At 60.3% G+C, this 23,572-nt stretch overlaps 2 protein-coding genes across 9 annotated transcripts in view; one reads left to right on the top strand and one right to left on the bottom strand.

Annotated features, from left to right (window-relative positions):
• The window catches only part of TMEM94 (transmembrane protein 94), a 54,455-nt gene extending 53,062 nt beyond the window's left edge, over positions 1-1,393 (top strand). For all 4 annotated transcript variants that reach the window (XR_012631560.1, XR_012631559.1, XR_012631561.1 and 1 more), the window contains one exon: positions 1,049-1,393. The gene's annotated coding sequence lies outside the window, so the exon portion shown is untranslated. The remainder of the gene's footprint in view (positions 1-1,048) is intronic.
• Positions 287-23,572, bottom strand: part of CASKIN2 (CASK interacting protein 2) — a 34,675-nt gene continuing 11,389 nt past the window's right edge. For 2 of the 5 annotated variants that reach the window (XM_074889271.1, XM_074889272.1), the window contains exons 3-20: positions 13,340-13,391; positions 11,252-11,349; positions 10,998-11,143; positions 10,756-10,851; positions 9,739-9,869; positions 9,424-9,532; positions 9,172-9,280; positions 8,776-8,870; positions 8,577-8,694; positions 8,204-8,386; positions 7,644-7,765; positions 7,112-7,193; positions 6,903-6,997; positions 6,582-6,692; positions 6,363-6,464; positions 5,982-6,120; positions 3,033-5,640; positions 287-2,804 (exon numbers count right to left, since the gene is read on the bottom strand). In XM_074889271.1, coding sequence (XP_074745372.1) covers positions 2,708-2,804; positions 3,033-5,640; positions 5,982-6,120; positions 6,363-6,464; positions 6,582-6,692; positions 6,903-6,997; positions 7,112-7,193; positions 7,644-7,765; positions 8,204-8,386; positions 8,577-8,694; positions 8,776-8,870; positions 9,172-9,280; positions 9,424-9,532; positions 9,739-9,869; positions 10,756-10,851; positions 10,998-11,143; positions 11,252-11,349; positions 13,340-13,391 — 4,493 coding nt within the window. In that variant the 3' untranslated portion in view covers positions 287-2,707. The remainder of the gene's footprint in view (positions 2,805-3,032; positions 5,641-5,981; positions 6,121-6,362; positions 6,465-6,581; positions 6,693-6,902; positions 6,998-7,111; positions 7,194-7,643; positions 7,766-8,203; positions 8,387-8,576; positions 8,695-8,775; positions 8,871-9,171; positions 9,281-9,423; positions 9,533-9,738; positions 9,870-10,755; positions 10,852-10,997; positions 11,144-11,251; positions 11,350-13,339; positions 13,392-23,572) is intronic. The other 3 variants (XM_074889275.1, XM_074889273.1, XM_074889276.1) reach the window with 3 other exon arrangements.

The following is a 23,572-nucleotide window of genomic DNA, read 5'->3' as shown; positions in this document are numbered from 1 at the left end:
CCTGGCAGGCAGGGGTAGCTGAGGCTTCAGACGTGCCCAAAGCTGGGCACTGGAAGGTAGTGTTGGTCCCCAGCGCTCCCACCACCTTCCTGCCGTGGTGGTAAGACTCAAACTGAACATTAACCTCGCTGGAGGCGACAGCAGGACTCTTGCCAGGAGAGATTATCTGAGGAAACCCAGGTCTTAAGCACTTGAGGGGCAGGATAAAGCTGATCCTCAGTGAACGTCAGACAGAGTAGGAGACAAGCTTGTGCGATTTGACACGAAGGACACAACTAGGCAAAACTATCAAAAGGGTAAAATATGCCCCGCTGTTTAATAGATTTTAGTCTTAATGGATGTTAGTGGAAAAACAAAACACATGATTAACACAAACAGAGCAGATGGTTTAAAATCTGTTGTCAGTCTGGTGATTACATGGGCTATTTTTTTCCCCTCACTGTCTTGCTGCACAGAGCAGGTGCAGCTGGGATCAGTTAGTCCCAGTTGCAGTGTACATAACTTACACACCATACAGTAGCTTCAAAATAGAGATCTAGAGCTTAAAAAATAGGCATTCTTCTGCAAAATCAAATGTTTAATTCCCTTATTGACAATGAGAGCAGCGTGGTGCTGCCCTCAGGTGGCTCAGACAGCGACAGCTCCACCCCAGTGTCCTCTTATCCCTGACCCTAGAGTACAAGACTTGCAATTCTGGTTAGTAAATATATATAATAAATCACATTTAAAATATATACATTGGCCTTTAAAAAAAACATTTACAGTTTATCAACATTGGAAAAAAATAACTGGGCTTGTCCCAGGTTGACTCAGAGTAAAAATCAGTTTTAAAAGGTTTCTGCAAACCTTTTGATAAAGTGCCACTGGTTGTAGCTATTTAAAAACAATCGGGTCCACGACGTAGCACTTGCCTGTCAGACACGGTCATTTAAATACACTCAATGTGATATATAAATCAGAGCAACCAACTAGCCAGGAGAGAAGCATCTTAACCGCCTCAAACTGACCTCAAGTCCCAGCCAACGACATGATTTTTTTTTCTTTCCAGGGCTTTTTCATCTTGCTTTTCAGCCTAGAAGCCAGGCTGGCACCTCCCGCCTGCCCGGCCCGTGGCACAACCGGTGAGCGAGACCCTCGCGAAGGTCCGGGCGGGCTCTGCTCACAGGGGCTGCTCCCCCGACCCTGCAAGGGGGCGAGGGGCTGCGAACGGACCAATTCACTCACAAACTCCCAAAAGGATTGGGAAGCACCTGCCTCTTCAGCCACCTTCTCCCTTTCCAGTTTGGTTTTGTGTTGGTGATTTTTTTTAAAAAGGGGGGATACGTGGAATTTTTTTTTCCCTTTGTTTGGAATTTTTGTAGCAAATGACACTTTAGTAAAATGTTAGGTTCCCTTCTGGTGCTCCGATGCTTTCATTTGCTTGGCATGCCGAGCGCAAGCCAAGTTCGGGGCTCTTGGACATATTTAGACATGTGCTACTAAACAGATCCTGCGAGAGAAATCTGTCTTCAAGCTATGCAGCCGCTCCTACCGCTTGGATGCAAGGAGCTATCGCCGCTGCTCCCCCGCTGCAGCCACGGGGCTGTGACCGCATCCAGCCGGGTGCACAGTAGCTGCTGCCGAGCTGAATTCACCCAGTGCACGCGGGGTCACACTCCCGCCGGCTTTGAGGGCTGCAAGGAAGCATCTCGCAGAGTCCCAAACGCTGCTACTGTTTAACAACGCTCGCAGCGGAGTTTGTGCCAGCAGGGAGGGGGAGTGGGAAAAGGGGCCATTTTCTCCCAAAAAAAGGGATAGGGGAGGTAAAAAAAAAAAAAAAGGGAAAAAAGCACTAACCACGCTACTACTTCACCCTGGAAGCATCGGGGTGGTGGTTTGCGTAGGCACGGTGTCGGCAGAGGGCAGCCTGCATTTAGCAGCACGATCCAGCCGGACTGGCACAAATGCCCAGGCCTTCGGTGCTGCCATCACCATCCTCATCGCTGGGGAAGGGGCAGGTAGAGCTCCATGTCCGGCAGGGCCGTGGCGGAGCATCCGCTGCTTCGCAGGCTGTGCCAGCCCCGTCTCGGGTTTGTGGGTCCCACCGGAGGGATTTCGATCCACTTGGATTACACGCTGCCTGACGCTGATGCGTTTGGAAAAGCAACAAATAAAGCAGAAAGGTTCCTTCTCGCTCCGCAAGCTGCCAAATTGCGACAAGCCCTGTCTTCTTTTAGCTGCTGTCAGGCCTTGCCGGGGCTGGGATCTGCTCAGTAAATAGCCAGCTCGGTGGCGGCTGCCCGGGGAGGTCTCTCCTTTGACACATTGTTGGCAGGGGATAAATAATAAGAGGCAGGACTCAGCAATGCAGCAGGGAAAGAGAAAGGTCCCTTGTGGAGGCTCCTCAGCTCTGTGCAAGGGAGTGAGGGCTTCTCCGTGGCCACCAGGACTGCATGTGCAGCCCCTCTGGGCTCTCCTCCTGCTGCCAGTCTGGTGGGAAATGCCTGACCCCCTCAGAAACCAGCCCGTGGCCGCGCTGGCACGTGTGGTACGGAGCCAGGGGTGAGCAAGGAGGGGCAGCTGCGTTCCCAGCCGCAGTGCAAAGTGCAGGGAGGGAGGCAGCTGGAGAGACCTGGAGGTACCGCTCGGTGCTGGATCCGCTCTCCCCCGGCCACGACGGGCACTGGCGGAGCAGCCGGAGGCAGGGAGGGGAAGGAGGGAGCAAGTCTCAGTCCAGCATCGCATCCAGCTGGTCAGCCAGGTCATCGAACATGTTGCTGATGTCTTCCAGGATGTTCTTGGCTGAGTGCACGGCCCCGGGGTGGCTGGGGAGGAAAGGGAGAGCCGGTCAATGCACTGCCCCACGGCTTCATGTGCTGATGGGGTAGGGTTGGCCAGGCTGGACCTAACCCTCCCAGAGGTCAGCACGCAGCCGGACTCGAGCACGTGTGAGCTGCTGTGGTGCAGGCAGGTGCCCGTGCACAGCCCTTCACCTGCCCTCGCTGGGGGTTTCCCAATTCCTGGCATCTCCCTCACCCCCCATGCTGCCTCACCTCTCCGCCTCCTCCACCGTGATCTTCTTCTCGGCCTCCTGCAGTGTGGCGGCCAGGGTGGAGTTGGTCTGCTCCAGCCGCTGCTGGACCAGGGCAGCCCCCGGGGCAGTTGCCAAAGGCTTGGCCAAGACCTTGCCCGCCTCCAGCGTCAGCGAGCCGGGACCAGCCAGGGACCCGATCACATCTGGCACTGCCTCGGTGGCCGCCCAGGGAGCAACGGTGTGGCGGGAGGGCTGCAGGACCTGCTGGTAGATGGTTTTGGGCCCGGAGAAGACTAGCTTGGTGGATGCCACGGAGGTGTGCTTGGCAGGGACATCTGCAAAGGAAAGGCACTCGTGGCACGTGGTGGCCCACGTCCTCCTTGCCTCCTGTACCAACCAGGAGGGAGCCTCTGGCCCCACCACCGCCTCAGAGACACCCCCACAAGCCCACGTACCTGGAGCAGGCGTCCTCACCACAGCAGTGCCGAGCAGCTCCGTGGGGCTGGGGGCTTTGGTGGGACTCGGTGCCTTCTTGATCCCTTTCTCCAGTGACAAGATACTTTTCTCTATCTCAGCAATCCTGAACTCCACGCTGTCGTCGTCAAAGGCATCCCCGGCCATCCCGGCTCGTGGTGCCGGTGCCGGCACGGCGGGGCCCGCGATGCTCACTGCTTGGGCCTGGGCATACTGGGGTGCTGGGCTGGCCCCTGCTTCATCCTGCCCCGCCATGCTGAACGCCTTCAGCACCGCCTGCAGCGGCTCCCGCTCCCTGAAGCGGGGCCGGCGCTTCACCGTGTCTGACTCGGTGAGGTTGAACTCCAGCACGGGCGGCTCCTTGGCAGCAGTGGGCACCGCCGGCTCCTTCCCAGCGGAGCAGGGGGGCTCCACCGGCTGGGAACTGGGCTCTGTGTCCGGCACGGCTGTGTCGGCCTTGGGGTGCCCCGTGGGCTTTGGCCGCTGTTTGATGGTTAAGTTGCCTTCTTCTGCAAAGGGGATGCACTCACTGGAGCTGTTCTGGGAGGATGAGGAGGAGACCCCCGGCTTGGCCTCTTCCTCCGTGTCCGAGCAGGCGTCCTCCCGCCCGCCCTGCGCAGCCACCTCTGTCATGGGAGCGCTGGGCTCACTGAATGTCCGTCTCCGTGGCTTGCTGCTCTCGAAGGGGTCCCTGCTGGCATCAGAAAGTGTGGTGCTGCTGGTGTCGCTGCCATCGTAGGACTCATCATCCACATCTGCCCTGGGGAGACAGTCCTGAGCCACATGCAGCGGTTTTGGGGCCAGGAGGGGCTTGGGTGGACTCGCCCCCGGTGTCCCCTCCAGCGCAGCTGCCAGGCTCTTCACTGTCCTGCCACGGCCGGTGTCACCAGGGCTGGCACCCACGTCGGCCATGTCCTGGGGGGCTGCGGGCTGCCGCTCGGGGTCAGGGGGCTGCTCGCCGTCTGCCTCAGCAGCGAGAGCGCTGGAGACAGAGCTGAGGCGCTTGGGAGGTGGCGGTGGAGGGCCCTTGCGCTTGGCCCGGATGGCGAAGGACTGGCTGCGGGTCACCTTGGCATCCGCCTGCACGCAGGCCCGCGGCATCTGGCTGCGGCCCGGCCGCCGCGTCAGGGTGGCGTAGGAGCCCAGGGTGCTGGTGGGCACCCCCTCCTCCTCCTCATGCTCCCCGTCCGACAGTGCGTAGCGGTTCAGGCTGTGTGAACGCTTCTTGTACTTGAAGCCTTCGCCCCCGTTGTGCTGCTCCCCAGCCTGCCAGGCGCCCGGGGCCGCCCCAGCCGTGGGCGACATGGGGGGCGGCTCTGTGGGGCCACATTGGCTGTGCAGGTAGGAGAAGGCTTTTTGGGCTGATGTCTGCAGACTGCTCTTCTGTCCGGAGGAGATGGAGGGGTACGGGTGTGCCAGGGTCTTGGGCTGCTCTGCTCCCAGGAGGGAAGGGACCGTCGGGGATTTCAAGGAGACATGTGGGTACATGAAGACGTATGGGGCCGTTGCCTTGCTGGGGGTCTGGGGAGGAGTACAGGGGGTGACCGCTGGTGTCCCGGCACCTTTCTGAGCCACCGGCCGGGCATACTGATCCATGCCTTCGGGCAGGTTCCTCTCCTTGAGAGGGCTGCCCCCGCCGCCATTGGCATAGCCGTTCAGCCCCTCGGGGGAGACGAGCTTCCCGTAGGGCTCGGGACTGGGCTGTCCCGGCAGGCTGGCCGGGCTCTCCTTGCTGCGGGGCGGCGCGCAGGACTGCCCACTGCTGCTGCTGCTCTCCCCACTGCCCAGGCTCTCCTGCGAGGGGCTGGAGAGGTGCCGGGACAGCACATTGTCCTGCGAGTGCCCCGAGCCCCGGGACCGCACCCCGATGCTCTCCTGGCTCCGTGATATCCCTTGGCTGCTCTTGATGCCGAGTGTCTCGTGGCAGCTGTTGGACATGGCTGTCTGGAGCTCGTAGCTGAGCTCGCTGTCCTGGAAGGTCATCATTTTGGGGGTGTGTGGGGACTGGCACTCCCCATTCTCCAGTGACTCGATTGTGACAATGTCCAGGGCACCGGGGACTTTGCGTCTTGCCAGAGTTGCTTCTGCTTGGTTGAGGCTTTTGCGGAGGTCTCTGAGCTTCTTGACGGCCAACATGATCTTCTTCTGGTGGCCTGCGGGAAGGTTGCAACAGGAAAGGGGCGTTAGGTCAGCTCTGGCCCCCAAGGCCTTTGTTTCCTGGCCAAGAAGAGTCATGGTCACATCACCAACTGGGGCAAAGGCCTCTGGGTTATTCAAACCCTGCCTATGGGAGGGAGCAAACTACAACCAGCGTCCACCTGGCTCATCCCGGCCCCAGCGTGCCAAGAGGAGACCTTAGGGACAGCCACAAACTGCCCTTTCCGGGTGCTCAGGACACGCCAGCACCTTCCAGCCTGAGGGAGAATGGGGCATGGGGACCTGGGTGGGAAACTTGGCTGCCCTGGGCCACCCCAGCACGGAGGCAGGGACTCACCCAGCTTGTTGATGCCGATCTCTTGCAGATCCTCCCACGTCAGGTCTGTGACAATGGTGATGGAGTCGTAGCCATTGTTCACCAGCTTTTTGTGGTACTGGGGCAACCCAATGGCACTGAGCCAGTCCATCAGGTCAGCCTGCAAAGAGCAGAGATGTTGCTGTGAGCACTGAGGCATGGGCAGCACCCTCACCCATCCCTGCCCTGCCCCTGGCCAGGACACTGCATTTTTGGGGTCTCTCTGACTGCATTACCACAGGCCATTGCAGCATATATTTACTTACAGACCCCGCTCCTGTCCTGTGCTGGGGTAAAGACAACTCAGAAAAAAACCTGGTGGAAAGAGGGTGCTGAACAAAAGCCCCCATGCCAGGTACTCACCGGGATGTAGTTGGGCAGCCACTCGGCGATGCTGAGCTGCCCGATCTCAGTGGAGATCTTCTTCCTGTGGCCCGGCTTGGTCACGCCGATGGCTGTCAGATCCTAATGTGAGTAGAGTGGGGCTGTGGTCAGCAGGGGCACGGGGAGCGTGGGGCAGTGGGGACCTGCAGCCAGCAGCTCGGGGGGATGCTGGCCAGGGTGGGGCAGGACCTGCCTTACCTCCGGGGTCATGCGGCTGATGGTGGGGACGTCGTAGCCGGCGTTGAGGAAGTTGGCGGTGTACGACTCCAGCTGGAACTCACTCAGCCAGTTGTAAATGGCTTCTGCGTCCTGGGGAGAGGTCGGGGCAAAGAGCAGCCTGTGACGGTGGCTGCAGGCACCTGGCTGCTCCAGGCAAGACGACAGGATTTCCTTGGGCCCACCTGTCCCCAGTGTCCTCAAGACCCAGACCCCTGTGTCCCCAGTGCAGCGAGAGCTGGGCTGAGAGCCCACATGTGTCCCTCTCACCCAGCACACCAGGTTCCCAATTGGCCCAGTTACCTTCCCCTCAAGGAGCTGCTCAGGCCGCAAGAACTGGTGGGAGAAGACCCTGTCTCCAGGAGGGCAGCTGCCTGGGGCCTGGTGGCTCGGTGGCCCTGGCAGAGAGGACAGAGGAGAACTGTCACAGAGGCACTCGAGCAGGGAGCAGCCCCCCCAGGGCCAGGGCGATGGCTGTCCCCAAGGCCCCATGGAGTTGGGACATCCCTCACCTGCCGGGGAGGTCAACTGCCCATTGCGTGGCTCTGATCCCAAAAGGTGTTGCTGGAGGTCGTCGCCGGCGGAGGGCAGCGGCTGGGGGAGAGGAGAAGTGAGTGGAGGAGGGAGACAAGCCCCATCGCACCCCCAGGAGTGGAGCTGGGGTTCCCGTGCTGGGCTGCTGGGCACAGCTTCAGCCAGCGAAGGGCTGGTCCCTAGAAAGAGATCTGGGCAGGATTTGGCCCAGGGCCCTTTTTCTCCTCTCAGATGCCACAGGACATGATGGAGATGCTGTGCGGTACCAACCACAGCCTCCAGCTCTTCTCAAAAAGGCCAACTGTGCTATGGGGGGCAACTGGGGACCCCCTGGGAGCATCTCTCTGCTGAGTCCTGACAGCAAATAGGTGTTTGGTGGAGGATGCTCAGCTCCTGCAGCCCCTCCTTCGCTAGGAAGTGCAGGGGTGACAGGGAAGGTGCTGGGGCTCCCTCTCCAGCCTGAGCCAGGCCTGGGGGAGCAGCATGGGGGAAGCAGGGGCTGGCGCCTACCCTGGCGTTCTCGATGAGGATGCTGGTGCTCTGCCCATTGGTGCCCTCGGTGCTTTGGCCGCTGCCGGCACTGCGGATGCTCCCGATGCTGCCCTCGCTGCCCACACTGTTCCTGTCTCCTGCTGCTCAGGGCAGGTGGGGAGGTTGTCAGCAGCGCCCCAGGATCAGGGCTGACACAGGGCACAGAGGTCCCTGGCAGGGACCCGTGTGCCAGCACAGTGATGCCAGTAAAAACCAGCCTCCCACGAGATCCCTCCGGCCACAAGATGATGCATCGGTCCCTCCCGCCTCCCAACACACACAACACAGACAGGGTGACCTGGGCTGGCAAGGGACGCACCAAGGGGATGTGGGGACGCATCTGGTCAAGGACAGGGGGAGGGAAGGGGCTGCTCTACGGGCTCGCCTAAACTCCCTTTCCCTGCGCCTGCTCCCTCTCATCTGGCTGCTTCCCCACCAGGAGGTGGAAGGAGAGTCTCCCGCTGTGTCCCCCTGCACGGGCAGGGCTGGGAACAGGGGAAGGTCCCCAGCCCCTCTCCCTCCCCAGCTGCACCCCTGACCTGAGCTGTCAGGGCCCGGGGCCGTCCGGGTTAGGGTGAGGTGGCCATAGGCCGCTGGGACGCTCGGGACTGCCTGGTGAGGACACTCGTCGGGGAGGTGCTGCAACCCGCCAGGGGGGGCCGGGAGGGCCCCGGGGGGACCCTGGCGCTGGTGCGCGGGTGCCACGCGGGGGACAACCATGCCTGCATTCAAAGACAAAACACGCGTGGTCAGAGCTCGTGCAGGAGTCAGCGTGGGAGGGATATCTGAGCCTCAACCCCCAAATTACCACCCCACCAAGCTAGCCAGGGCTGCGGGGACCTGTCCTACAGGAGGGGCTGGGATGGTTTCATACAGGGGACTGTCCCCAGCATGCCGAGGATGGCCACTGACCTGTTCGCTTGCTGATGACTTCAGCGATGGAGGGGGGGAAGTACCCAACCCGATCAGTGCCTTTCTGAGCGTCGTGGATGTGCCCCTTCCATCGCCCATCTGGATGCTGCTCCAGGACCTGCCGTGGGGACAAGAGGGACATGGTTGATACCTGGGGTCATGGCAGGGCTGGAGGACAGGGAGCAGGGAGTAGCCTCACCGTGATGACGTCTCCTGCCCGGACGTTGAGAGCAGTTGGGTCGTGGAGGTTCCAAAAATCCTTCAAAGCTCGGACCTTCAGGATTCCTGATGCCTCTGAAGACAAGGGACAGAGGAAAGAAAGAAGGTGCCAGAGTACAGGGAGGAAAGAGAGCAGTTCAGAGAGGGCAGAGGGAGAAAACAAGAGTGAGGAGAGGGGAGAAGAAAACATTAATACTGCAGGAAGGACCCAATCTCTGGACATTGCCCACATGGAGGATGGGGGCATGTCTGACAGGACTGGGATGCTGACGCTGAGAGGCTGTTCAGGAGCACTGGGAGCCCCAGGCAGGTCCCAGAGGGAAGGAGCCCCTCTCAGTGGCAGGCAGCGCCCAGCTGCGTGCTGGTCCCACCTCACCTCTCAGCAGCTGCTTGATGTCCTTGCTGGCGTGCGAGGTGGTGAACTGGTTCACGATGTCCAGCGCCGTCTGGTTGTAGGTGTTCCTGATGTTCACATCAACGCCGCCCTGCCCATGAGGGGACATGGTCATGGCCAGACCCCACACCTGCTGCCGGACCCACGGGAGACAGAGGGACCGAGGGGAAGGGGGTGATGGCTGACCCCCAGGGCCTTGTCCCCCCTGTGCAGCCCTGTCCCCACCACGCTCACCTCCAGCAGCAACCGCACCACCTCCGTTTTGCCGTAGAGCGCGGCCTCGTGCAGGGCTGTGCCTGTCTTTGTCTGCTTGTTGATCTCGATCCCAGCCTTCAGTAGCTGCCTGGTGGAAGGAGGGAGAGGCATGAACATGGACATCAGGGCCAGGCGATGGGCTGCTCTGTGATGGGGACAGCCCCTTCACCGCTGAGGCTTTAGGGACGACACACTGAAGCCCGCAGCAGGGAGGTGGGTTTGGAAGGAAGCGGGACTGAAGCCGTGATGGGTTTTTCCAGGATAGGGCAGTGCCCCGGCCTGGCAGGGGGTTACCTGATGATCTCCTTGTGCCCATTCTTGGCTGCCAGGTGCAGCGGGGTGGTGTAGTTGGGGTCGGTGGCATCCTTGGACTGTCCCTCCAGGAGGGCGACGCACAGATGGCTGTTCAGCAGCAGCTGGGCCACCTGCACGGGGCACAGGGGTGAGCAGCTGGGTGCTGGTACCCCCACCTGCACCCTCCCAGCAAGGGGCTCTCCCTTGGAGCCAGCCCTCTGCTCCCCATCCCACTGCTTCCCTCCATCTGCAGCCCCAGAGCTCGGCCAGAGCTGGTCAGTGCTTGGCAGGGCCACACTGTTGCAAAAGGGCTGTAAAAGGTCACAACAGCCAGAAATAGTCTTCCCATAATCGGGCTTTTCAGACCAAGTCCTAAAATGCTCCAGTCTCTCCAAGCCCAGAGCGACTCTCAGCATCTCAGGGCAGCCCAGAGGCACAGAGGAGTTATTTTTACTGCCCTGTTTATAGCTGCAGACATTATAGATACTCCAAAAATGGAAGTATCCCCTGGCCCCCTCCCCGGTGGGGCATGGGACGGTCTGGCTGGCCACAATCCAGCCCAGCCCGGTGGTGTGATAGAGGCTGGGCCGGGGTCTCCCAGAGCATGGGGTGGCCCCGTCCCCATGAGCCCTGCTGGGGACCTCGAGCAGCCAAGTGGGGCTGGGCACTCAGGGCTTGTGGGGATTAGCCAGCTCAGCCTATCTGTGCTTAAATGGGAGCAAAGCTGGGCTGGGCGGGGGGAGGCTGCAGGGAACAGGGAGTGAGGACTCCTGGCTTCTCTCCCAGCCTGATGCTGCCCTGCTGTGAGGTCAGGAGCAAAACCTGCAGCTCCCAGGTTCAGGATCCGGCCTTGCCTGGCTGTGGGATGAGGCAGGTGCTACCTGCCAGGCTCTGAGACTCGTGGAGGAGGGAGAGTGGTCATGGCTGGACCCAGCGCTTTGCTTCCAGAGGAGCCAGCCAGCTCCAGAGCTGCCCCCGAGAAGTGCCCGGTGCAGGGCAGAGCCCCCCAGCCCTCACCTTCAGCCGCCCGAACTCGCAGGCCAGGTCCAGGGGGGTTTTCTTCGCCTTGTTGATGAGGCAGGGGTTGGACTGGTGCTGGAGCAGCATCTCTGACTGCGGGGGAGCAACGTGGTACAGGGGCTCAGCATCATCCCACACCCCTGCCTCCCTCCTGCCTGGCACGATGGGGTTTGCCCCCACCCGCACACCCCCAGAGAGACCCGGGGTGGCTGCGTGGGTGGTGCTGGGCTCTCACTTACCACCTCGTAGTGGCCGTACTGTGCCGAGAGGTGCAGCGGGATCTGCCCATCCAGCGAGGCCATATTGACGGAGGCAGCAGCGCGCAGCAGCACCCGCACTGGCTCCACGCGCCCCTGCCAGGCCGCGTAGTGCAAGGGGCGCATCCCTGGGGGGGAAGTGGGGCTCAGCAGGGCTGGATGCGGCCCCCAGCCTCACTCAGAGGGCTGAGCCAGCTGCTGGAGGCACGGGGCCATGCCAGGGGGTCACCCCTTACCATTGCTGTCCTTGATGTCGACGGTGGCCTGTGCCTCCAGCAGCAGCGAGATGAGGTCCAGGCTGCCGCCCAGGGCTGCGTGGTGCAGTGCTGAGAACCTGCAACACAAGGCAGGGCTCAGTCCGGCCCCGGCCCCCACTGTGCTGTCCCTACAGCCCCCGCCTGCGCGGGGACACACACCGAGGGCTGGGGTGGCCACCGGCTGTTCCTAGCTACGTCCTTCCTGATTCCCCACTCCCAGTGCCTCGGTTTCCCCCTATCTCTCCATGCTGTCCGTGCCCCAGGGCTCAGCGAGGGATGAAGGGACCCCATGCGCCCCCTGAGACCTCAGTGAGATGGGTCCCTCACCACCCAGCCCTGTGCAGGGGGGGCAAGCAGGCAGGATGGAGAGAGTTGCATCTCCCCTCTCCGCGGTGCAGCCAGGCAGCCCGAAGCTGCGCTGCTCACAGCAAACGCACCGGCCCAGCGGCTACTCCTGGGCGCTCCACCAGCCGCCCCCTCCCCATGCCAGCAGGGATGCTGGGAGCCCACGGCGCAGTGTGGGAGGCCGCTGGTAATGAAAGAGCCCTGTGTCTCGGGGCTGTGAAAAGGGCCTGTCTGCCCAGCGCTCCCCCCGTGCTGTCACGTGAAGGGCCATGGCCGAGGGAGAGGTCCCTGTGCTGCCGGGGATTAGCCCGTGTGCTGATCCAAGGGGCATAGGGGTCTCCAGATGGTGCTGGCCCAGGGCTCCAACAGGCTCAGCAGGATCCCAGCCCTGTGCTGGGGCCACAGCTCACCCAGCATGGCTCTCCTCCCAGACCACAGTCCCAGAGCACCCCCAAATCCCTGTGCAGAGTCTCTGGGCATTGCAGGAGGGACGCTAACCCCAGCAGAGAGGGCTGCTCCTTCCTTCAATGCAGCCACCATGTCCCTGAGCCCACACCAAAACCTCTGCCTCAAAGCGAGAATGCAGGAGGTACAAAAATCCCCCCTGTGCCAACCCTGCGGGGATCCCTGTGGGGCCAGTTCTGCCCTGGAGGTGGCTGCACAAACCCACGCTCGTCCACTCCATTGTCCCTAAGCCGTGAGCGAGGTGACGCTGAGGACACTGCCAGCAGCACGGCTCTCCCGGAGGGTGCACGCTGCTGTCCCCATGCACGGGTGTCACCTCCCCACTGTCCCCTTCCTGCACCCCAGCGAAACCCAATGCGCCCCCCATGCTGTTAATACCCTGCACGTGGGCCCTTTACCCTCATTCCCATCAGCAGCCCTCCTGGAGCTGCCCGAGCACAAGCCCTGTGCCTTATCAGAATCAGATCATTGCTTCTATTATTACATTTTTTTTTCTATTAAGCTCCATCTGCACAGTATTATTTTAAGACAGAGCCATCCTGCACATTTTCAACCCCCCGCTGGCCTGTTAGGACTCATCACGGACACCTCCTCCTACAGAGTCCTCGAAAAGAAAACATGTAGAAATTAGGTACAACAACAGTACATAAAACAATGCTAATAACTCACAGGTCAGAGTTAATTCAATAAGAATAACATGCTTATTTATTTTATGGGCCTCTGTGGTTTCTTTAACTCTCAGTACCCAGCTTATTAAGTGCTTGGATTTTGGAAGTGATGAGCTACACAAATATGCTGTGGTCACTTGGCAACCTCATCTTTTCTTTCTCTAAACCCCCCGCAAGTGAAGGGATTTTGCTCTCGTGAAATTAAGCACAGGCACAAGCACGTGCAGGCGCCGGGGCCAGCTGGGTGCCCCTCTGTGCCTCAACCAGCACTCGGGACACGGGGCACTGGCTGGACAGGCTGCAATCCCTTTTCACCCCCAGCCCTACGGAGGGGGACACAGAAGAGCTTTATGAAGGATTTTGCAGGATGGGTTGAGCACAGCCCTCAGCTCAGATCTGGGCAGGCGTTGGGTCTGCCTCTGCAGGGCTTGCCCTGGCTTCAGGATGCTGTTGTGTTCTCCGGGGCACAGCACCTACCCTCGAAAGCTTTGTGATACCCAGAACTGCAGAACCAACTGGATACTGGGGAGAGCAAGCCCACCCACACTGGCAGCAGCAGCACCCAGCACCCTGCCAGGGGAGAACTCACCCGTCTGCATCCTGGTAGTTCACGTTCAGGCGCTTGGCAGATCCCAGGAGCTCTGCAGAGAGAGGAGGTGAAGGTCAGGGCAGGAGGCAGAGCCCACACCACCCTGCACGGCCCTGGGACCCCACGTGAACCCCGTCCTGCAGCCGCACCGACCTCCCAGTGCGCAGAACAGCGCCTGGCCCATCCCGGCGGCCTCTCCTCTCCTCTCTCTTTCCACGTTCACCTCCACGAACCCTCAATGAGCTGACCCAGCTTGAGCTCAGACCCCTTCCTCCCTCCGTCCCTCCTGCCCCATCTCTGTGCACCCCCGGGATGGGTCAGACCCCGCAGCTCCTGTCACCCCAGCTTGTTGGGATGGCACTTCCCTCCCCTTTATAGGCAGCAACACCCCAAAACTGCTGAGCAGGGCTGTTTTGCCCCCCACTCACTCCCTCTGCTCACCACTGCCGCCGAAGCCTGGCCCACAGACCACATGGCTGGCATTTTTATGGTGGGGCAGAGGCTGAAGCCTCCAGCCATGAATGTGAGGATTGTGCCACCTCGGATATCCCCGTCCACCCGCCCGTCCCTCCCTCCCCTTCAGGGACCACTGAGCAGCAGAGGATGCTCACCCCACCCTCGGCACAGCCTCACTCGCACCCCCGGCTGCCCGCTCCTTCCCGCAATTAATTCGAATGAATTCCTTCCTCCCACACAGAGAGGACGTTTTATTCTTCACCAAGGGGTTGAGAGCGGATTAACATCTCTGGAATTCATCCGCCAAGTCAAAAGGGAAAGAAAGGGGAAGGTATGCAGGGGGCAAGAAATGCCACCGCCTCTCCTCTGCCTTTCCAGGCAGCCCCATCGCCGAGCCGGGGAGGATTAAATGCTTTGAAAGGTTTCTGTACTGTTTCCTATGGAAAATCAAAGTCCAAGAGCCGGGCTCCAAGCCCAGGGTGAAACAGCTGCTCAAACCCCACTGAAACATGGTGGGGTCCTGGGGAAGGAGTCCCCTCTCTTGCAGCTGAGCAGATCTCCAGGGCTGCAGCTCCCTCTGCTCCCCCTCTGTTCCCTTCTCATTTCCCCCTCTCCCAGGATCCCTGCCCACCTTGCATGGCAGATCCCATACAAAGCGTACTCCACTGCATGGCCCCTCTGCCTGCAAGAAGAGCTGAAGAGGGGGCTGGCTCATTCATCATGCAAATGGATAATTAAAGGAAACCAAGGAATGGTGGGTTTATTACTGCAATTTACAGTGTTTTGTAAACAGCCTAATTAATGCAAAATGGGCTTGGAGTGGCTGCTGGTGAAGGACTCGTGACTCGTTGCCACAGCTGAGGGGATCAGGACGGGATCACCCTAATTACCTCTTCCAGGGGCTGTTTGTCTTCAGAGCGGCAGCAAGCAGCTCCACCAACCCAAAAGCCCTTCCTGAAGGAACCGGCTCCCAAAACCATCACTCAGCAGAGCTCCCACTTTTCCCTCCCAGCCCCGTATTGCCCAAGACCCCAGGATCTGGGGTCTCCATCAAGGACAAGCTCTTGCCTCAGCCCCACCGGCCAGGAAAAAATAACATTTCACTTGTAAACCAGCCACTTCTGGTCCATCGCCTCCCGCTCCCTGAGCGACCCCCCAGCCCTGCTGCCTTTTGATCAGGGTTTATAAATAGGTGTTTTTAAAGGATGCTCTGTGCAGTGGGAAGCAAAGGCCAGTGTGGATTTGCTCCCATCAGTTGCAGCTGAAAATTGCCACAGGGTTTTGCTGCTGAGAAAGGCTGTGGAGGAGGAGGAAGAGTCCTTACCCAGAGCAGGAGGGACAGAGCCCTGTGCGAGCTGGGCGGCAGAGCGGAGCCAGGCGGGTGATGCCGGGAAGAGAAGGGCTGGACGGCGATGTCCACTGAGCATAAGCACATCCAAAAGAGGCAGAAACATCCCACAGCCCCCAAGGGCTGGTCCTGGAGTTGAGCAATGCCCACTATTTGAGGAGGGAGAGTTCACCCCAGAATCCCACCCTGACCCCCTACTACAAGGGGACTGGGCTGGCCGGTGGGGTCCAGTAAGCAGGGCTGGGATGTGGTGGGTGTCCCAGGACACGGTGGGTGTCCCTGCCCGCTCCCTGGCCCCAGGAGGCAGCTGTCAGCATCTGCACGGCAAAATGCCTGTGTCTTTGCTCCTCTCCCCAAGCAACATTCCTCAAATTAGTTCCCTGCTCCGGCAGCCCAGCAAGGTCAGGATGCCAGGCAGGACCATGCAGACATGGCGTGGGTGGCTGGGAAAGCAGCGGGTCCCAAAAAGTTGAGTTGGGAGCAGCACTTTGTATCCACCTCAGGCAGGAAGGGAAAGAGATTGTCCCTGGTTTGTAGCTGGGTAAATTGCTGCTTAGAGCTCTGGAGGGTTTACAGCCAGGCTGAAAGGTAAAGCGTGGGTAGGAAACGGGCCAGGCACCCTGGCACCATGGGCACAAAGGCACAAGCAAAGGGAAGAAGAGCAGAAGGATGGAGGGGAAAACAGAACACAGCCAGGCAGGCGGGACCCCTTTGCCAGCACTGTCCCGCTGCAAACCTCTGCACCGTATGGCAGGTGGGGCCAGCAAAGCAACCCCAAAGGGAGCCCTGCCTCAGCGGGGAGCCAGCGCCAGGACAGGGTGAAGCAGTGGGGCAGCACAAGGGCTGCCAAGAGGATGCCACCAGCCCCTGTCATGCTCCTGGGGACACAGTAACAGGAAGGCAGGTGATAGGGTGCTTCTCTGCATCCCTCTTCCTCATCCCATCCATGTGCTCCTTTTGACTGATTCCCCCACTTTTCTCCCCATTTCTTCAGCCCCTTCTCTCCCTGTCAGTGCCCTGGCAGCTTCAGGCTCCTCAGCCTTTCTCACCCAGATGTTTCGGGGTTCAGTGGAGGCCAGGCCGAGCTGTTCCCAATCCCACAGCCCCCTCAGACTGGCTGGTTCAGAGGTGCAGCTCTGGCTGGGACACCACAGAGCTGGGCTCGGAAAGGGCTGTGGGACTGGGGTTGATCCATCCACGGCACTGGGATGGGGTGGCCAGACCCTTCCCAGCCGCATCATCACCTCCTCTGGGTTTGCACCATGGCAGGAGCATCCTCAGGCTTGATCCACACCCCTGCTCCCCGCTGGGAGCACACTCACATCCTGGGAAAATGAACTCAGGAAAATATGGATGCAGCACTGAAATGCAAAAAGCCCTGAAGGGGATATTTCCAGTGGAAAACCCGGCTTGGCGCACCCCAAGGGTTAACTCTGGCTGTGGGTTCCCCCTGCTTGGCTCCAAGGGGTCCCGCGGGGCCCCCACCCCGCTCTGCGCCCCTTCTCCAGCATGTTCGCTGGCGCCTGCCTGGGCAGGATGAGGCTCGGCAGCGCAGGGCCGGGGCTGAGCGAGGCCTCGAGGGAGCCAGTGAGCTTCTGTGCGGCGTCTGGCTGCCAAGCGGCAGGCGGGAAGCACCTCCGGAGCGCTCCGGCAAATTGCTTACAAATGTAGGGCCCGCGTGCTGCGCCGGACGCCGGCTGTGGCAAAGGCAGCGCAGCCGCCCGCTCGCCAGACGGGGCCGAGACCCTCGACCACAGCACACTCTGGCTCCAGCCCTGGCCAGGGGGAAAGTGCCAGCCCTCGGCCTTTCGGATCCTCGCTGGTGAGGGGGCCAGGATGGTGCAGCCCCACATGGCATGTTTCCAACCAGCTCCACCGACCAAGCAGCTGCACCCTGTGCCTCAGTTTCCCTGTGGGGCCAGGCTGCACCCCCACGGTGGGGATGCCAGGCCGGACTGAGCTCCCCGTGGGGTGTAGCGGGTACCTGGGGGAGCAGCCGGCCAGGGCAGGCACCTCACCCGCACTGCTGGCAGCCGGCCAGGCACAAACTCATATTTACCCCCCCAGGGTGCTCGCCTGGCGCCGGCTGCGTGGAGCCAGGCATGCCCTCGCCCGGCCTGGCTGGCACCCCCTATGCCAGCACGCCGGGCACCCCATGTCACCCCATGCCCTTCACCGGAGACCTTGTCCCTGCAGGGACACCCCTTGGGCTTCACCCTGTGGTCTCGGAGACTGACACAATCCCTCTGAAGCACTGAACTGCTCACCGGGAAGGAGAGACACACGCTTGCCTGGGTTTGGCTGGGGAAGGAAATGCCCAGGTATCCCATGTCCCCCCTCACGTGTCCCTTGGAGACTCCTACCCTGGCTCTCACAGGGAGAGTCAGGCTCCAGAAAGCTGCTTTTGCTGTAACCCCCCAATTTTGTCCACGCAGTGTGGCCACAGCAGAGCTCCTCTACTGCAAGCCCCTGTCTCTGTGCGGGACAGACAGACCTATAACTGGAGACCCACCTTGCCAGAGATGCCTTGAAAAACCACACCTTTCTGCTGGTCCTGTGTCACAGACCCTCGTCCCTTCCCCTTGCCCTGGGGAATCGCATCCCTGCACCACTGCAGGTATCCCTGTGCCATGAGCCTCCCTGCACTGTGGGTCTGAGCATCCCTGTATCATGAGCATCCCTCAACATCCAGCCTGAGCATCCCTGTACTGCTGGCCATGGGTACCCTACATGCAGGGATGCTTTGTCTGGGCACTGCAGGAACACTGTCCTGCTGCCCCGGGCAGTGGGAGGAGGCTGGTGTGCTCTGGGCACACCAAATACATGCACACATACCCTCTTGGGAAAATAAAATCCACCTGAGGACTGTTGCCACTAAGCAAATAAACCAGCTGGAGGAGCTCATCAGCTGTGATCCTGCAGAGCACCAGCCATCTCCGATGGTGGTGGCAGCCTCCTGGGGCTGGAGGTGGCAGCTTCACCCAACCTGCCCTGCCCGCCTCGACCTGTGCTGATGGCCTGAGGTGGCCTCAGTGTACAGGGGGTTCCTGCCAGGGTTCAGGAGACACTTGATGTCTTGCCCAAAATTGCGACCCAAAGAGGTGACGTTCATCTCTCTTCTGCAGGAATCGCCCTTCCGCGTCTCTCCTCCGTCCACAGGCACGTCCGCTGCGGCCACCCGCACCCGGCTCCTCCCGGCACAGCCTCCTGGCAAACCGGCTGCTTCAGGTGCAGTTTCCCAATAAGTTCAGAAGAGATTTGCCCGCTTCGATAGGGAAGGAGCTTGGCCACAGAGACATTAAGAAACTCAACCGAAGTTGCCCAGCAAGCTCGGGACGGAGGTTGGATGAGAGCCAAGGGCTCCTGACCCCGGCTGCCTGCCACAGCCACCAGCCCGCACCCCAAACACCGGGCCCAGCGCTGTGCCCAGCTCCCCGGGCAGGCAGGGCCCCCTCTGTTTCCCCTGTGGTTATGGTGGGTGAATTTGGCTGACAGGGTGCTGCCACCTGAGATACTCAGCTGAGCACCCACCCCTGCATCCAAATGCCACAGGTATCCAAACGCCACGGGTGTCCAAATGCCACGGGTGCTCTCCTGCCCGCAAATGGCGCGTGCCAGGGCTCGAGGCTTCGCAGCGTCCCTGCAAACGGGCTCCCTACCAACGCTGACAAACAGGTCCTCCGCCAAGCCAGGCACTGCAGGGTGGGTCCAACTGGGGCAAAGCCACTGGGTTAACTGGCAGGGACAGGGAGGCTGCAATCAGGGAGGCAGATTCCCATCAACACAGGGCAAACAGCAGCGATGGGAGAGCGTGACACGGCAGTGAGCCCTTTATCCTTCCCTGCACCAGTGTCTGGCAACTCCTTGAGAATAATTGGTGTCTTCAGTCCTTGAGAATCCTACCAAACCCAGGTGCGAGACACACCAGACCCGGCCAGGGCTCTGCCTGCTTTGACGCTGCCCAGGCTGCGCGACGGCTGTCACACCCAAGCCCTGCTCCTGGTTTTGGCAGCTTGGGTCCAGCTGGAATTACCCCAGCAAGTGCAGCAACCTGCTGGGAGCTGAACTCCCAGCAGCTCCTCACAGCACCCCGAGGGCTGGACGCAGCATCCCTGTGCTGTGAGCATCCCCATGCCAAAACACAGACTGCTTGTCTCTAACAACAGACTCCACCATCTACCTCTGGCTTGAGCCCCAAATCTTAGGGCTTACAGCCACGCAGAACCCAAGCCATCCCTGCCACCAAGTTGTCTCTGCCGATGGCATGTCTGAGCCTCCTCTGGCAGCTCTGCCTCCCTCCTCATCTCTGCTTTCTCCTTCTCTAAGCTCTTCTGTCCTACAACATGTTCAGATAAGATGGTGGATGATGGTGAAGGCAGGCAATGGCAGAGGAGTTTGAGAGGTCCAAGGCATCTGCCTTCCTCCCTGGGCTGGGCTGGGGATCCATGACAGACAAAGGGAAGGATCTGGGGACATGGCAGCAGAAACATGGAGTCAACTGGAGCCTTTTTTCTTCTTTGGGAAAGGGTGGGAGCCTTCTTCTCAGGGAAAATCCAACAATTAAGTTTTTTAAAGAGGTTGGCAGCAGGAGGGAGCAGGGGCAGCATCCCTGCACAGCACAGACATTGATTGCCCACCCCCAGCCCAGCCACCCCAGGACCCCTGGCCAGACCCCCAATTTCCCCCCACTGCTTCCCCCCCACAAGCAATGCAGGAAAAAACAGGCAGCTTGTTCAATGCGAAGGCTCCCAGAACAATGAAAGGAAAAGCAGAGTCGGAAACCCCGTTCCCATCCACGCAGCTGGGAAGAAGGTGCAGCTCTTGCCCCTGAGGGTTGATGGCCACAGCAGGGATAGAAGGAGCAATTGCTAAGGGGGGAACAGCATCACAGGAATCCTTTGGGGCTGGATTCACCCCTTGCAAAAGCCAAACGCTGCTCCTGCTTTGAGTTTCAGGCCCCCGGAAGGATCTCAGCTGCGTGGTGGGATGAACAGCACTTGCTCCCCTTCCCCACAATAATCTGGGGGTTCGCACAGGCTGCCTACTCCAAAGCGATGCACCCCAGCCCAGCTCCCCCAGCAAGGGGAAGCGGTAACACCCCTTCCCCACAGAGCCAAAATCGCATCCCCCAGCCCTGGCCAGGATGGAAACAGCTGGGAAAGGCTTTGGGTGGGGGAAGCCAGGCGGCTCCTTCAGAGATACAAGGGCTCCTTTCCCAGCTGGCCAGGGAAACGCGTTACCGGGAGGTGAAGTCACCGTCCCTGCTGGGACCTGGCTATTCCGCTCTCCAGGATATGAACTCAGAGGAGCTGTATTTGCCCAGGGAAGAGGTGGAGCCTTTTCCATTTCCCCCATCCTTCCGAAAGGACAGGACACCTCCCGAGCGGGAAGAGATGGGGCGATAGCGGTGGGGGCCGGCGGCCAAGCACAAGCTGTGCCTGCACTCACGGTGCATCACCGGGCATGCTGCGGGGCGAAGAGCCACCCGTGGGCTGCAGGACACGAGGATCAGCAAGGCATCTGGTCCAGCATCAACAACACACCTTGGCTCCTGTTCAACTCGTTCCATACTGGTTTCAACTGGTTCTCCTGAGAGCCGGGAAAGGGGCTGCAGGGCTCTAGTGCCCCCCAGGCACCCAGGCAGAGGGGCTGCACCCACAGACACCCTCAGTGTTCTTGTTAATGCGACACCAAGCAAATAGTGCATTAATATAATCTGTGGAGGATGCTCAACTGATTGATGAGGGCAGAAATAACACAAAAGGGACTTAGAGAGATTAAGAGAACAAACCCAGGCAGATTCAACCTGGGAAAATTGCAGACTACAGCATCTGGGGAAAAATAATCCGACCGGCAGACAGTCAATGGGAGGAAGAAAGAGGGGAAGCAGGATGCAGGGGGACGGCAAGAGCAGTGTGAGCACGGGCAGGGAGGGAGCTGCCGGTGAGGAAAACAACCTCGGCAGCCCTGCACAGGGGGATGTCGCTTCCTGGGGTACCATCTTCCATCGTGTGGCCAGGGCTGTGAACATGATACAGGCTCATGGGGGACATGAGAGGTCTGGGGGGACATGAGAGGCGAGTGGCAGGCGCCAGCAGCCAAAGGGCTTGCCTTGCCCGGGAAGATTAGGGCAGGTCAGTAAGTCTGGATTTGCTGAGCAACAGTTAATTAGGGAGGGCGGGCAGGGACGCAGCAACCCACCTACACCTGGAGGGTTTTGACGCTCAAGAGGAGCACGTAGCTATTTATTTTATGGTTCTAACAATGAGCCCCAGATAAAAATTAGAGCAGCCCAGAGTGGCCAGCAAAACCCCATGAGCTCAAGGAAATGAAACAAGGATCCAGCCCTCCGCTGTAGCTTGGATGGCTGCAGCAAATCATGCAGCTCCCGGGGGTGGCAGCAAAGGTTGGGGCTGGGGTATGGGGCTGCCATAGCCCTACAGCCCCCTGTCCCCATCACTGCCAGCCTGGTGCCCGCACGTGGCAGCCAGTTTCTGGGAGCTGCTGCAGCCGGTGCAGCCGGTACTTGAAGCACACGACAATGTGGTGGCTGGAAATCCTGCAACATTCTCCCCCTTTGGCCCCAGGGAAGCTGCTGTGTGCCTGGAGCAGGCGCTGCTGGGGCGGACAGAGCGGCTGTCCCCACCCTGGATGCTCTAATCTAGGCAAGGCACACACAGGATGGGAGGGGAGGCACCGGGAGGTGAAGCCGTTCGCTCGAGGTCACCCAGAAGGTCGATGGTTCAAGTGCTGTCACTCCTTCCCAAGGCCCCAGTGACCGGGAACCTAATTTTCCTCAAAGCCCCCCCTCCTCCTGCCACCAGTCCGTGGGCAATCAATCGTCAGCAGCCGAGGACTAACCTCAGACCGCTGCTGGCGGCTGCGCAGCCGGGGTTTGGAGTCACAGGCAGTTAAAAATACCTTGCGGATGCCTTTCCTCAACTCTGACCCCGCGAGCCAGTGCTGCCGCCAGCCCCGCTCAGAGACGTGCCAGCAGGGTCTCCCAGGATGCACACAGCCCAGTCTGTGCGGGGACAGGGCAGACGCTGCCTGGGGACAGCGTTTTCCTCCCTATGAACCAAGGATTTCCACTCCTGGGGGGCTGCTGGCTCTACCCTCTATTACCAAACTGAAACGAGAGGCTCTTTGCTTCCTACGGTTGTCTTCCAGCAAACAATGCGCGGGCTATCCGGCTCTGTCTGAATTGCAGCCCGGATCCGAGCAGCTTGAGGAAATCATTTCCTTCCCTCTTGGGCAGAGACAAAACGTGGCCTCCAGCTCCTACTGGTCCCAGGGGATGCTGGCCGGGCCACTGCTCCCGCAGATGCTGTAGTGGTGCAGCCATTCGTGGCATCTGCATCGGGGAAGAGCAAGAGGATCTCACCCAGCAGCAGCTGCTCGGCACTCCCAAGCCATGAGGGGTGGGAGGGATCCCTCTCCAAATCCCCTCTCAGGCAACAGCAAGGGTGCAGAGGGCACCTGTCTCTCTTTGCTGCTCCCATCCCCTACCAAAGCAAGTGGGAACAGCCTGGCTGCTCCACGCTGCTACCAAGGGCGAGAGGGATGGGTCTGTTCCCAGCGGGCACAGGCCAAGCTCTCTCCTGCCTGGGACAAGCCACCTGAGCAAGACGAACCCACCGCTGCTCTCTCCGTTCCCTGCCAAGGCTGGGGAGGGCAGTGCGGCTTTGCCTGTGCCCAGTGTGAGGGCTCTTTGCCAGCCAGGTCAGACCCTCCAGCTGCCCGCCTGGGTTTCCGGCTTGCCGGGCAATGCCATGAAGTGGGAGAAGTCGTTGCCAAAATTCAGCAGAGCATCTGGCCGGTGGCACTTTTCTCGTGCCTTGGCTGGAGCGGGATGTTTTCATCCAGCTGCGGCAGTGAAGGATTCCCCCAGAACCCCGGTCTGCAGCGGGATCCCATCTGCAGGGGACAAGGGAGGGACATGACAGCTATATCACCATGATGCCCTGCACCACCCTGCGTGTCCCCAGCTGGAAGCAGCAATCACCGATAAACGCACTCAGCAGCCGGTGATGCTGTATGTCCCAGGAGAGGCATCTCCCCATCCCCGTGGTGGAAGCAGGAACCTGCACCAGATCCTGCACCCATCTTGCCATCCCTGTGGGGGCCTCGGCAGCTGCCGAGTTATTTCAGGCCTCACGTTCCTGCCCCTCTCCCCTTGTCCCAGCTGCTCTGGGGCCGGCAGGGAGGGCAGTGGGTTCCTCCCATCGCCCAGCCCGGGCGCCGGAGCCGGCTGGCAGCTGCTCGGGGACCAGCTGGGGACAAGGGTGACACAGAGCAGCCTCGTCCCCCCATGTACCGTGAGAGGGACAAGGGCTGATTTACAGCAAGGTCAAAGGCATCAGAATACAATTGCAATGGATAAGGGGGGGTTGGGTCTGAGGACCCGCAGTCCGCAGGATGAGCTCCGG

This window comes from Strix uralensis, chromosome 19 (assembly GCF_047716275.1).
Source record: "Strix uralensis isolate ZFMK-TIS-50842 chromosome 19, bStrUra1, whole genome shotgun sequence".
Taxonomy (NCBI): Eukaryota; Metazoa; Chordata; class Aves; order Strigiformes; family Strigidae; genus Strix; species Strix uralensis.
Note: the sequence above shows the minus strand (reverse complement) of the source record. Positions and strands in the feature narration are given on the sequence as shown.